Source organism: Cajanus cajan, chromosome 2 (genome assembly GCF_000230855.2).
Source record: "Cajanus cajan strain Asha chromosome 2, NIPB_CcT2T_4, whole genome shotgun sequence".
NCBI lineage: Eukaryota > Viridiplantae > Streptophyta > Magnoliopsida > Fabales > Fabaceae > Cajanus > Cajanus cajan.
The window spans coordinates 68,113,342-68,127,258 of record NC_138518.1 but is presented as its reverse complement, the minus strand read 5'-3'; the positions used below and the strand labels follow the sequence as shown (position 1 = coordinate 68,127,258).

At 28.5% G+C, this 13,917-nt stretch overlaps 1 protein-coding gene across 4 annotated transcripts; it reads right to left on the bottom strand.

Moving 5' to 3' along the window:
- Positions 1-2,456: 2,456 nt before the first annotated feature.
- LOC145949178 (MADS-box transcription factor 1) lies at positions 2,457-12,451 on the bottom strand. 4 transcript variants are annotated; one of them, XM_020374202.3, is made up of 8 exons: positions 12,018-12,451; positions 9,572-9,650; positions 4,850-4,917; positions 4,665-4,764; positions 3,476-3,517; positions 3,365-3,406; positions 2,980-3,113; positions 2,457-2,747 (listed from the first exon to the last, which is right to left on the bottom strand). In XM_020374202.3, the coding sequence occupies exons 1-8, from the start codon at positions 12,200-12,202 to the stop codon at positions 2,672-2,674; spliced, it is 726 nt and encodes a 241-aa protein (XP_020229791.1). In that variant the 5' UTR covers positions 12,203-12,451; the 3' UTR covers positions 2,457-2,671. The 4 variants fall into 4 exon arrangements, with proteins under 4 accessions (XP_020229791.1, XP_020229793.1, XP_082924936.1 ...); XM_020374204.3 differs by having other exon boundaries at positions 2,980-3,110; XM_083068810.1 differs by having other exon boundaries at positions 9,566-9,650; positions 12,018-12,450.
- Positions 12,452-13,917: the final 1,466 nt, after the last annotated feature.

Sequence of the window (13,917 nt, the reverse complement as noted above, 5' to 3'; positions counted from 1 at the left end):
TATTTTAATCTAATAAAATATATTAAAAGATGTCTTGCAGTGGACAGTAGCAGGAGAAACGTGCTAAAATGCTGCATAAACAGACGGCACTATTGGTTAGTGCAGAAAGCAGAGCAGACCAGGAAATTCCCTCCGTTTTTTATTTATAATTATTTTGTCAAAATTTATTATTTTTTTATTATTATTTTATTAAAATTAATAATTTATTAATTTTTTTTATTTTTATTCTTATAATTAATATATATTTACTGAATAATGTATCTATTTATTTTTAATACTTACCTATTTTTTTATTAATTACTTATATAAAATTAATATTACATTTAAAAAAGTAATATATTTCTAATAAAATATTATAAAAAAATAAAAAATAAGTAATAAATATATTTAAAAATTAAAATATTAATCTTTAAGTTACGTGCAAAATCTTAAATCATTATAAATAAAAAACGGAAGGAATACGTTTTACTACTGTACCAGTGACAAATGACACCACTCAACTCGCTATTGGATACTTACTATTTCCAATAGTAATTCTTTCCATTTTGAGCTTCCAACCAATGGAAAAGCAAGCACAGCAAAACAAATCAAAACTCAAAAGAATACAGAAAAGGCATAAAACGGAATCAATTAATTTCATGTGCAACAACGTAACGCGACCCCAAGCAGTCTCAACGGTACTGTACGATTTGCGTGTACCTTTCACCGGTGCACAGTTCGAAGAGCTTCCCGGTGCTGGAGAAGATGACCACCGCCACTTGCGCATCGCATAGAACGGACAACTCGCGAGCTTTCTTCATCAATCCATTGCGCCTCTTCGAGAATGTTATCTGCCGAGCGCTTTTGTTCTCAATTCGCTTTATCTCCACCTTCTTCTTCCCCATTCTTTCAACCCTAACTTCTTTTCTCTCTTTACTTCTTTTTATCTCTCCCCATTCTGTTCTGTTACGGTTTACCACTTGGTTGTGTGTGCAACAAAATCTGTTCTTATACCATTAGCGTGTCGATTTCCGAATTGACACGCGTCCAAACAATGACCCTATTGCTTTTTATTTTTTAATAATATTTTAATTCTAACTGTAAAAAAAATTGTTTTTCACATAAAATAAACTAATTAAAAAAAATTTCCAAAATGTTTTTCTCGACTCGTGCATTCATATTTATTACTGAAAAGCAGTATCGATAACTGGATCGTGATGTCATTTTTTAAAAATAAAGTAGGCACAATCTAAATACAAATTATAATTGTTAATAACCATTAGATGTGTGCTGAGGTCATTGGCACCAGATTCAGGGCAATTTGTGGCTGCAATCGATTATTATCACTTCTGTTACTATTTTTTTTTTTCTGATTCTGATTCTAGTAAAGAGTTTTGACGTCATTATCCGTTTGTCTTTTTTTTTTTCTTTAACAATAATAAAGGTGTCATGTATTTGTAATGAACTATTTTAATTTTTTTATATAATTTTTTAAATTTATTTATATAGATTTTATTTTCTAAATTTTCTTAGTCCATAAATAATTATCTTTGTACTTTTAATATTTATCTATTATTATTTTTGAAAATAATTCAATAGAATATCTTTTGTACATTAATTTAGTTTAGATAAAAGGACTTAATTTTTAATGGAATTGTTTTCTCTTTCAAATTTTTATAAAAAAAATAAACACATTTATTTTTATTTTAACTCTTATTTTTACATTTTAGTCCTTTAACTTCCTTTTAAGTATTCACCGGTAAATAAAAAATTTTCATTATTAATATAATTATTTTTTATTTTTTTCTCTCTCTCTCTCTCTTATCTCACTCACACTATAAGACATTCATCTTTTTTCACATTGTTGATATATAATTGTTCTCAAAATTCTTATTTTTTATAGAAAATAAATAGAAGCATGAAAAGTCTTGATTCCACTAATAAGAAATAAAATAAAAAAAAACAAAAAAAAGGAAAAAAAATAAATATATAAAATTTCTGATATTTTAAAAAATAAAAAAGAAAGTATTTTTCACATAATACACCGAAAAATATTTCATCTTAAATTAAAATAAAAGGAGATTAATATTATCTATCTTTTCTCATTTTTTAAAAATATAATATAGTTTTTAATAAATAATTATGTTAGGAAAAATTATTATATTAAAATTACATTTTTAACTATTATAATAAGTACTATTATTTCTATTCATCCATGTAATAGAGAGAAACTATCTCCCTTTTCTTCTAACTTTATTCATCAAATAATATAATTTTTTTCATTTTATATAATTATCTCTATTCCTACCATTTTGATTTTTTTATTTGACTCCTCATTTAAACAAAATATTGATTAATGTGTCTAAACTCTAAATTCATTTAACTATTGAACCAAAAAGTAGCTACAATTTTTTTAGATTTTTCTAACTATCATAAGAGCTTATTATTATAATTTATAAGGGAAGAACACCAGTAACTGAAACAAAGAAGTACTCAGTTTATGAAAGCGCACACAAACAACACCGCTTAACTTTGTCCCTATTTCATACACGGTAGACACTTACAGCTTCGTTACATCCCAAAGCAATTTTCTACCTTTTTTTTTTCCTTCCATTTTCAAATAAAATTGGAACTGCAAATGTGCTGGTGCAGTGAATCCTCTGTAGGAAACGCCACCCACCCCTCTTACTAATTAAGGTAACCATCCTGCCATGTAATTGCTCATGCTTGGGCCAGCTGTCACCACTGACACTGTATCAGCCTGATATCTGCGCTTAAAGAAAATCACTATTATAAAGTAATTTAAATCTATAAAAGTTATATCATGCCAACAAAATCAACGACATTATGTGACCGACCCTACTTCTATACTAATCATATCTACATCAAAGTTGCACTCCTAAGTCCTAAGCATATATATTCCTTACTAGTGAACCAATGCATGCATCTACCGTTGTGGACTATTTGATTTACGAGAATTATATTGTGAACAGCGCATACCCAATTTGTAACGTTGGCTCACACTCTAGTGGTTGAAAGAGGTCACCGTGAGTTTGCGACGGATGGCGGCCATATCCCATATCTTCAACACTGGGATTCAGTTGGAGTGGATTTATTTCATACCCTTCCAACTGCTAAACAGCACAAAATGTCACTTATACCCATCAATAAACTGCAATGTTTTGGTCTATAGCATGGTTCTTTTCCATATTTTTTTTCGCTAAAAGAAGGTAACATGTTTCTTTTCCTTGGTCATTCTATTTTGTTGAATTGAAAAGTGAAAACAGAGTCCAAGAATTAAATGTATTAATTATAAGTATCTTGGACTTGATTTGAGGGATGATGCATTTCACATATATTGGTTACTCGATGATTTGTAACTTACCCTTTGTCTGAGAGACCTATTAGCCTCACATAGTAAGTTTTCCTACACAAGTAGCATAAATTGGTGAGCAAACGCAGATGATGGCAAAGAAAAGCAAAATTGTTATCATACCTTGTGTTGAAGATCAGAGAGCTGATCCAGCATGAACTGGGTCTGTAAAGGAAACAAACTTACAAAAATGAAATGCATATACTCGTACAATGTGTGGTCAAGTTTTTGACAAGGAGTTGAAATAATAAAAATAATTTTTACTTTAAGAATTACATATTGAGATTGACATATATATATATATCTAAAATTACAGAAGTTTGAGTCTTTATTAACAGATCAATATCAATATCTATTATAAAAGGATAAATTTTGATAATTACCTTTTTTTGTTTTTCTTTTTTTATTAGACATTTTTTATCCTTAAATTCATACTACATATTTTAACAATTATCTTCTCTTAAAATTTCTAAAGAATAAATATCCAAATATAAAAGGAAGAGGAGTTCTGTAGTACTCCCTCTTAATCTATATATAAGCAAAAAAAGAAGTACTTAAATTTTTTTTTACTCAAATATAAATAAATTTCATTTATTTAGTACTTTTTATCCAAAAATACTCTTAAAATAAAAAATAAATATTATCTATAATAAATGTGATTAAAAATATTTTATTAAATATATTTCTTCTATTCTCTATTATAAATAAATAAAAATTACACATTTTTTATTTTTAAATATAAATAAATTTTAATTATTTTTCTCATTTAATGATATCTTTTAAAATATTTTTCTTTTAATGTGTGATATTTTAGTTGTACTATTTTTTTTATATTTATAACACAAATAATTTAGAAAGATTATTATAAAATTAATAAAATTTAAAATAGATAATTATTTTTTTAATATGTATAAAATCAAATTTTTTATAATAAAAAATAAAGTGAGTATTAGTATAAATTTTATATAAAATCATAAAATTTAAATATATTTATCTATCTTTCATAATACATGTGAAACTAATTATTTTTCTTATATATAGATTAAGAGATAACTTACTTACCCTTTCAACTTTAATAATCAGTAATCTTGATTCTTGCGCCCAAGTTAATATTTGTATTGAATGTCTGTTCACTCCTACTACTCTTGGATATATGTTACTCAGAGAGTCAGAGCACGAATTGAATAAAATAACGCTTTCAAAATGGACTTGATTATGGGAATTTTTTTCTAGATTGGGCACTTATTATGCACTTATTATATCTATAATTTGATTTGATATGGTAAATGGCAAAAGATGGAAAGTTGAATACCCTTGTTGATCTGATTTGCTTCAAGGACGAATCAAGCTGTCTTTCAAGAGACTCGAGCTCTTTACTGTTTAGAGGGCCAAGATCTTCTCCCATGAGGTTCCTGAGATGAGAGGGTAAAACTTAAATACAGCATTGACTTAAATCAGTAATCAGCCACATTTGAAGGCCCATTAGGACATTCGTACCTCTGGGATCGTTGTAGGGCCTCATAACGTGCCTTCAGCTTCAAGTACTCCTGCTGGCTGCTTAATTCCTATAGTTGTTGTAGCAAAAAAAAAAAAAAATTATAATAAATAAAAAAAAAAAAAAAAAAAAAAAAAACACACACATATGGAGTCTTACTGTTACATATATAGCAATTCTTAAATCTTTTTTCTCATAGAACTGGACAATTGCATCTCAACTCAAGTATTATCCTGTTGAATTATTATAAACATACACTCACTTTCTTTTTCATCTTATCTCTGTCTCATTTTTCTTTTTCTATATCCCTCTTTCTTTTTAATTTTTATCACACTGGTTATTACATCTAACCATTTCTCTTTTACTGGTTTGTTTGAAATGAAGGAAAAAAAATTTTAAAAAAAATGAGTTTTGATTTTAAGAGAAAGTAAAAGAATTTTGTTTTGTTAAATTTCTGTCTTTGCACGTGATCCATTCTTTCCTCTTTATTCCCAACCTAATTCATTGTGATTGTATTTTTTTCACTATTTTTTTTACCTTTCATTTCAAACACAGTATACTTTCTCATTTTTCTTCCTATTTTTCTCTTTCTCCTACCCAATATGGGGTGAACTTTTATATTTTCCCATTCTACTTGCACAAGCTAGTCACACACAAACCTTTCAGCAAATGATATAATGTTGGATAAAGCATGGTTTTGTAGTTAAACTAGTTGGATACTCGGGTGCAACCGCACAGTTGGCGGTGGTTTCTTCACATGCCTCCAATACCACTGCTTTTGCTGCAATGAGAACAAAGTTTGGCTGTTCTAACAAATTATTGATAGCATTTTATATTCTCTAATGGTTGATGCTAAGTGTTTTATTTTTTATTTAAAAAAAAAAAAACTACTAAGATTGACTTGATTTGATATAAATTCAAAATCATTCTTTATCCCTAACTACCAAAAAGAAAATCATTCTTAATTATATTATCACCGAAACACACGCATACATGCGTGTATATATATATATATATATATATATATATATATATATATATATATATATATATATATATATATATGAAATATTCTAATTACGAAAATAGAGATGGTTCATGACACATTTCTTGCAGGAAAGAATCATAACTATAAATAAGAGCAATGCTTATTATGCAAAATTTAAAGGTTTGTGCCACAAAACGGACCTTGGTGTACAACTATATTTGTAAACAAACCTAGAAAGTTGGATAACAAATTAGATCAGAGAACTCAGGGAACGAAATACTTATGGCACTTGCCACGGGCAGAGAATCATACACACACACACACTAAACTATCAACCAAAGTCAGCTGAGTCTCACGCACAATAAAAGTTACCAGTAATAAAAACAAGGTTTATATATATATATATATATATATATATATATATATATATATATATATATATATATATATATATATTATAATTTACTATTTTTTCACTTTTAGTCTCTGTAAAAAAATTTATTGTTGTTTTATTCCTAATCCTTTAAGATGTTTTCAAAATAATTCTTATCATCAACTTTCATTAAAAAAAATCTCATGTAACAAACAAAATGTATTTTATATTTTTTATATTCTATCTCATCATTATCATGCAGATAAATTAATTTTCATTTTTTAAGACAAAATTTTAAAATATATTTTATTGCACTCGAACCCTTACTCATCTTTATTATACCCTAATTAAACTTATCCCCTTTAATTCAAATCTAACGTTGCAAACTCTAAACCTCTTAATATCCTCAACGAGGAGCAACTTTCCATAAATCACGATCTAGACAACGACGCTAAGTTCATCCTCATTGACCACCGCCTTTACGTGGTTGTCACCGACTCTACCTCACTATGAAGGAGTTCAACCTCACGCTTGACTACTCCTCATCGTTCAAGAGCTCTCGTGCTATCAAAGTTTCCATCACTTCATTGGTGTTATCGCCAATGTCGTCTCCTTCAAGGCCAAGAAGAATTGCACCTATTAGCTATCATGATTGTCATCATAGTGACAAGTAGGATACATCATCGAAAAAAGGAGGCTAATAATCTAGCTCTGTCACTAACAATAGCTAGGACGCAACGTTCTACGACCAAAAAGAATATGTGTGAAACGCATAATAAAGTGACAATAATGAAATATATTTTAATATTGTTTTAAAAAAATTAAAATTAATTTATCTAAGTGAGAATGGTAAAGTAGAATATAATAATTATAATATGTATTTTATTTGTAATGTACAATTTTTTTTAACTAGAGCTGATGGTAGAGATTATTTTTGAAACCTCATAAAAGGTTAGGGATAAAACAACAATTTTTTTTACAAGAACAAAAAAGTAAAAAAAAAAATTAATAAATTACAGGAGAAAAATTATATTTAAGTCTAAAAACAAATTATATCCATTATATGGAAATATTCATGAAAATATATGATAATGTAAAAGAAGAATGTTAGTAACTTATTTTGTAATATATTTTGTAATATATTATAATAATTACATCTACTTACATTATTATGCAAGTTTAAAAACATCAAATAATATCTACTTATCTACTAATAAGTGTGTAAATAATATTTCTTTACATAATGTTTGATTAGAAGAAAATTGAGGAAGGAAATGATTTTTTAAAAATTTATTTTGTTTAATTTAAATTTAAGAAGTGAAAGGGAGCAAAATCCCTTCTAATCCAATTTTAACTACCCTCCAATATTATATTGGAAAGATTTAGAGATGAGAGATTTTAAAATATTTATGATATAATATCTAAAATATTTTTATTTATATTTTTAAATTTAAAATTATAAAAATATAAACATAAATTATTTTTAAAATCCCTCTAATATCCATGTAAACCAAACAAAATTTACAAATTTTTCCATCCCTCCCCTCCTTTGATTTTGGAGGGTCGCCTTAAGTTTGCAAGAAAGAACCATATGCATAAATTTAGGAACTAAATCAATTTATGTAATCAAAGTAAATCTTGTGTCTTTCGTTTAAGTTATCAAACCCAATTTCCTATATAAAACTAAGTGAATATATGGTCCTCGATCGATATACCAAATTGCCAATAAAGGCCAGAATATAATTATCAGAAAATCCTTCTAAGTTCTCTGCCCGCCATACCTCTCGATATTATTCTAAAATACGACAACACAATAGTGTAGGAAACTAAACGGGCGTAGCTAGATGACATACATTCAATAATTCTTCTGTAGGAAACTTCGGAGCAGTGGTGTCGTGGTGATCATGAATAATCTTAACGTATATGAAACAGTTTAACAAAGAAAAAAAAATAAAGGCAAATGACATAGTTATATTTTGGATGAAGAAAGACAATAATCCCACATTCTAAGAAAAGGGAAGGGAGGCTCAAATATCCCTAAAGTTCAAGTATCTTTGTAACAACTTTACCAAGTCCAATGCAAGACAAGCATATATGAGCAGGAAATCTTAATTAGATGCAGATACGTTTAAGGTGTGTAAAAAAAATTATAGGATAGAAAAAAAGTTAAAGGGACTTCGAAACCAATATTTGTGCTGTGTCTAAGTAAGATACTTTGGCTACAATCACAAAAAATAACACAGACGTACTAATGCACACTTAAATAAAAACATTCCTTAAGTTAGACGACGACATGGAAGTCTCTAAACGAGAAAACAAACACGTGAATTATAATTGACAGGGGGTTTTATAAAAAAAAAAAAATTGCGGCAGGAATGAATGGGTTTAGTAAGGAAATATTTTCTGTTTTTTACTTTCTTTTTACTATGCAAATTGATACATTATAGATGGACAGCCAATTAATTTCAGTGAGCTTAAGTTGCTTAGGAATTAGACTAAAATTACAAAGAAGTGATTGATTTATTTTTCATTTTTAATTGATACGCTTTTGTTTACTTTAAAAATATAACTTTATTTCTTTTAAAAAAAATTGTTTCCTGGTTTAATATTTATTTTTCTATTTTATTTAGAAAACATTAATATATAAACCAAGCTCAATGATGTCATGTGGTCTTACCATATTATGAAAAAGCTTTTGCTGCATTCAGAAAAGCTTAATACCACACAATATATATGCAAGTTCATATTTTTATAACTACTTGGAGAAAGGAAGAATTCCGTGCCTTTCTGTTTTTTTTAAAAAAAAAATAAATAAATATAAATAATACAGTGGCTATAAAGATAGGAAAACAAACTAAATAAAAATTATTAGAAGAAAAAAAGTGGTTTACTTAAAGTTATAAACACCAAATAGTTCAAAAAAAAAAAATGTGCTCACTAAAAAAGAGTATTATCTATTATTAGTATAGAGTATAGATATAGAGTATATTGACGAAAAAAAAAAAAAAACTAAACACAACCTTCTTGTATTTTGAACAATTAAACTTAATTAAAAAAAAACCTATTTCGAATCCCTGGATTCTAAATTTGTAGTTGCGATAGGTTGATAAACATTTCACAGCACAACAAATTCATTCATATCAGTCAGTGAAAACAAACAGTATAATTATATAGAAAAAATAATAATTATATATGCTTTCAGTATTATATATATTGTTATTCTTATTGTTTGTTTATCATCTTAAACCTTTAAGAATATTCAAGTAAATAGAAATGGATGAGAGAGAAAAATGAGCGATCAAATTAGACAAGTTAAATGCGCAAAAACTGCATTTATATAGGGATGAGACTATTCACCATTACCAAGGCTTCCCGTGTAGACACATTATTCTCAGGGGCACCATAATTACATTTCTGGTACCTCTCAAGCGTTTTGAGCATGCTGCAGGTTTTGACAAAAACATATATTTGTATAAGCTAGATGTCACAAGTGCTGAGTACTTGTAAAACGATCCAAAATAAATTCAGTAATTAAAACTACACTCCACAAAATATAAATTATTGCTGAATAATATTAATCAAGGACAAATCATCCCATTTCTTAAAACATCTTTTCACTTCAATTTTGCTTTAAGTCGTTCGACATCAATAAGAAAAGGGACACACATTTTTTCCCAGCGATGAACAGGAAAAAAATTAAGTTAGAACTAAAAATAATAATATATAGTAAGAAACTCCATTTGAAGGCAAGGATGGGACTGTTCCTTAGATATATTGGAAATTTACAAGTTTTGCAGAGAATTGGAAAACTAGAAGTGAAAAATCTTAGGAAAGTAAGTAATGTTTTAGGGCTACTATCCGAAAGCATCAAATGACATCAACCTCTGAATTTCTTGACCAGTACAGAGAGTCACTGGTGGCAGAATTTCATATTCCACAGCAAGGAGTAGTACTAAATGATGGTAATTACTCAAGGACTAATCCTTCATTTAGATGATAAGAAAGAAAACAATGTGGGAGGAAAAAAATAAAATTTTAACTGAAGAAAAACTTTTAAAAATTAATGTTTTATTTTTAATGCTAATTTTTCTTTCTCTTCATCTTTTAACCAAACAAAAGAAATGATTTGTTTTAAATTTTCTTTTCTCTTGTTTTTTTTTTTTTCCATTCAAACAAAGTGTATACACAATTTTTTTCCTCTATTATAGCAATCATCTTATCTCACAATTTTTCTATTTTCTCTTCTTATCTCCATTGTATAAAAAGTTATGTAAAGTAATTATATAAATACATTTTCCCACGTTAATATTATTTACCAATAAATGGTAAAAATTAACAAATATTTTAGTATTGGATTCAATGATAAGAGACCATCCAAAGGAGCTAATAGCACATCAATTATACCGACGATCAAGAAAAGAGATCTCCTGTGAATGTAGGTGAGGTAATTAATTAAGATCCTTTGTGTGAACTGTAGAGTGCCACCTTTTAAACCCAGAAGAAAAAGCATGAAACATAGTAAGTTACTAACAGAATTTTGGGTACAATAATCAGATCTGAAAGGTCCAGAGTTGTTCCACAAAGAAGATGTGCTGACAACGAGAAGTAGCAGTTGAAGCTTCGGAAGACGCATATTTGAAACCCCAAAACCCACCAGCAGAAATATTTGTTTAGATAGTGAAGTGATTGAAAAACTTGAATAGAGGAAGGAGGTGATAGAGGTCGCGTTATGATTCTGATGCGGATTTAACAAAATGTCTCTGTCATGAAACGATCGATTGAAAATATCTACTGTCAGCAACATGGGGTAATAAACTAAGCAAGAGATGGATTTCAAGTGAGCAAAATGTGAAAACTCTATCATAGTGGATCAAAAAGAGGCCCAGGTAATTGAAGGGCTTGACCAAAAAGGAAAGCACGAAAGTTAAGGCCAAACAGAAGAATGGAAAGCAAAAACATATATAAATATAGCGTAGTTAAAAGAAAAAAAACTTGAAATGGGAGAAAAATAGTAGAACAATGAAGAGGGAAAAAAAAAACTATAGAGAAACAAAAGAAACCCTAGGCCCCATATTGATGAAACATATAATTTTAACTTTAAAAAAGGGCGTATTTCACGGTAAACGAGAGATGATTTTACGTTGTTTGAGAGATTTTGAAGAGTGAAACCAAAAGCGGACTAGCTGGTAAAACTGGAAATGGAAGAAACAATCGATTATATGCTTCTTTTACACAACACCTAATTACACCGAAAAGTGGCCTGACCCGAGGCTCCAAAATAACTTTTCCAAAACACTTTTGAACCAGATCTGTTTCAAACGCCGATGAAGCGGAAAAACGGCAACCACAAACGCTGGGTTTAGCCCCAAAAGAGGGAAAGAAAGAGAAAGCTGAGCCAAAAAACAATGAAAAAGAAACGAGGGCAGAGAGGAGTAAAAGAAAAATTAACAAAAATAGAGCGCATACAATACAACAGTGATCTTCGCTTGTTTAATTTATTTCATGTATGTCTGTTCGCGTTTAACACGTTTCCAGTTGCAGATCTAACAGCAACGCGATCGCAGATACACTCAACCTGCTATAAACGCCGAAACATTTCACAAAAACGGAAAACCCCAAACCGTGAAAAAAGAAAATCAACTTTTCTGAAAACAAAAAATCATAATTCATAACCGGGGAAGCGCCAGCTGTCTGAAAACAGCAAAAATCAAACGGACCGAGATTTGGAGCCAAAAATTATAAGAATGGAGAGAAATAGGGTTTCATTTAATTTTGCAAATTATTTATATATATATATATATAGATATACCTTGAACTGCTGCAAAACTCGTACAATTTTCCTCTATTGGAGAAGATGATGAGAGCAACTTCGGCATCGCAGAGAACGGAAAGCTCATAAGCTTTCTTCAAAAGTCCGTTTCTTCGCTTAGCGAAGGTCACTTGCCTGTTGATCTTGTTCTCAATTCTCTTCAACTCCACTCTTCCTCTTCCCATTTCTCTCTCTCTCTCTCTCCTTCACTCTCTCTTTCTTACACTCTAATATCCAATCACAAAATAAAAGTATAAATTGTAGAATAAAATTAAAAGGTGTGAATATTTTGGTGAGTCACTCATAATAATAAAAGGCAATTAATAATATTGTATTGTGCTTAAGAAGGAGAGCAAAAGCATCTTTATGAAACCCTAATGTAAAGTCCAAAATCAAATCCCTTGCACCTGTCTTTTTCTCCCAGCTATCACCCTCTCGTGTTTAAACACACTGCTAACTCTATGACAGTGACACGCCCAAGGGAATCAAAATTATAGTTTTCTAAGTGCGTAAGGCAGTTTCCTGCTACACGTAAAGTGGGACCTAATTTTAACACCAAGGATATACTTAATCATAATCTTTTTTTTTTTTTATTCTATTCAATGTAATTTTATTCTAAACTTCGAACATGTTTTTATTGTAATTCAGTCTCTTTAATTTACCAAAATCTGAAATAAATTCTACTTTCCTATCATGATATCATCCATAATATTTTGTTGGATAGAGGGTTTTCTGAATATAAAGAGATTAAATTATTATCTATTTATTTCAACTATAAAATTTGACTTCGGTAATTTATTAGAGGAATAACTAGCTAGGATTGGAGGGTAGCAAAAGAAAAGGAAGCTATTATATCCCCCTATATATAGGAGAAATTGAGATGGTTTGTGTCTCTCTATTCATATAATTAATAGGGTGTAGTGGTGTACAATTATGAGAGATGAATGGAAATATGATAATATAAAGTTATTTTGAAATTGGATTATAAATATAATATCAGTGAAATATTTTTTAAATGCAATTAAAACATAATAATGGTGTATTTTGTAATATTAGTTAGAGGTAAAATAGTAAAAAAAATGATAGTGAAAAGTGAGTGTGATTATTATAATAAATTAATAAGTATACATTATAGATAAAATAGAATAATTGTATATATTTTTTCAACTGAAGTAATTTTTGAAATTTTTTCTTAATGTCTTACCTCTTTTGATCCATCTTTTTTATATTTATTTTTAAATTAAATCTTTAAAAAAATATTAAAAAAAATATTAAACGATATTACTTGAGTTAGATATTACCACTATAAGTAGCTTTTGTAAGACTGCTATTAACTTAAAACACCTCTTTTATGTATTTAAAGCAACTATATATATATTGGAACTTAGATTCAAAAGCATTGATTAAACATGATCAACTTTGTGTCAATTTGATCAATGTGATCGGTGGTATTTAAAAATAACTTCAGATTACAATATAACTAATATAACTTTCTTTTATAATATATAATACAAGTTAAAAGTACTTGTGGCAGTTTCATCAATGTATTCGGTGATAATTAAAATAAATTTAAATCACAATATAACTCCTTTATCATTGTGCAAGCTTATTCTGATTAATTTGTCAACCTTTTCTTAATAGTATCCGGATTCTCTTGCAATTGTTTCTAAGTTTGAATGGATATCGAAGTATACGTCTGACACGTCTCTCTTGCAGTGTGATTGGCATCATCTTGCTGTACTACACCAACTTCTACATCTATATATTTTGGGGTTATAGTATACATAATTCTGGTGTTGTTATTTTAATTCAGATAGGTAAATAAATAGATAAAGGTTGAGCTTCTTCTTTTGTTTAATTAGTTAAATGCATTTTTATTTGAATAATTAACATTATTTTT

What these genes read in the sequence shown, in the direction of transcription:
- LOC145949178 (XM_083068810.1), bottom strand. Translation starts at nt 12,202, where the DNA reads ATGGGAAGAGGAAGAGTGGAGTTGAAGAGAATTGAGAACAAGATCAAC. An exon ending in GAGTTTTGCAGCAGTTCAAG is followed by an intron (nt 9,651 to 12,017) that starts GTATATCTATAT and finishes CAAAACCTGCAG; the next exon opens with CATGCTCAAAACGCTTGAGA. An exon ending in AGCAAATCAGATCAACAAGG is followed by an intron (nt 3,518 to 4,664) that starts GTATTCAACTTT and finishes TTTCCTTTACAG; the next exon opens with ACCCAGTTCATGCTGGATCA.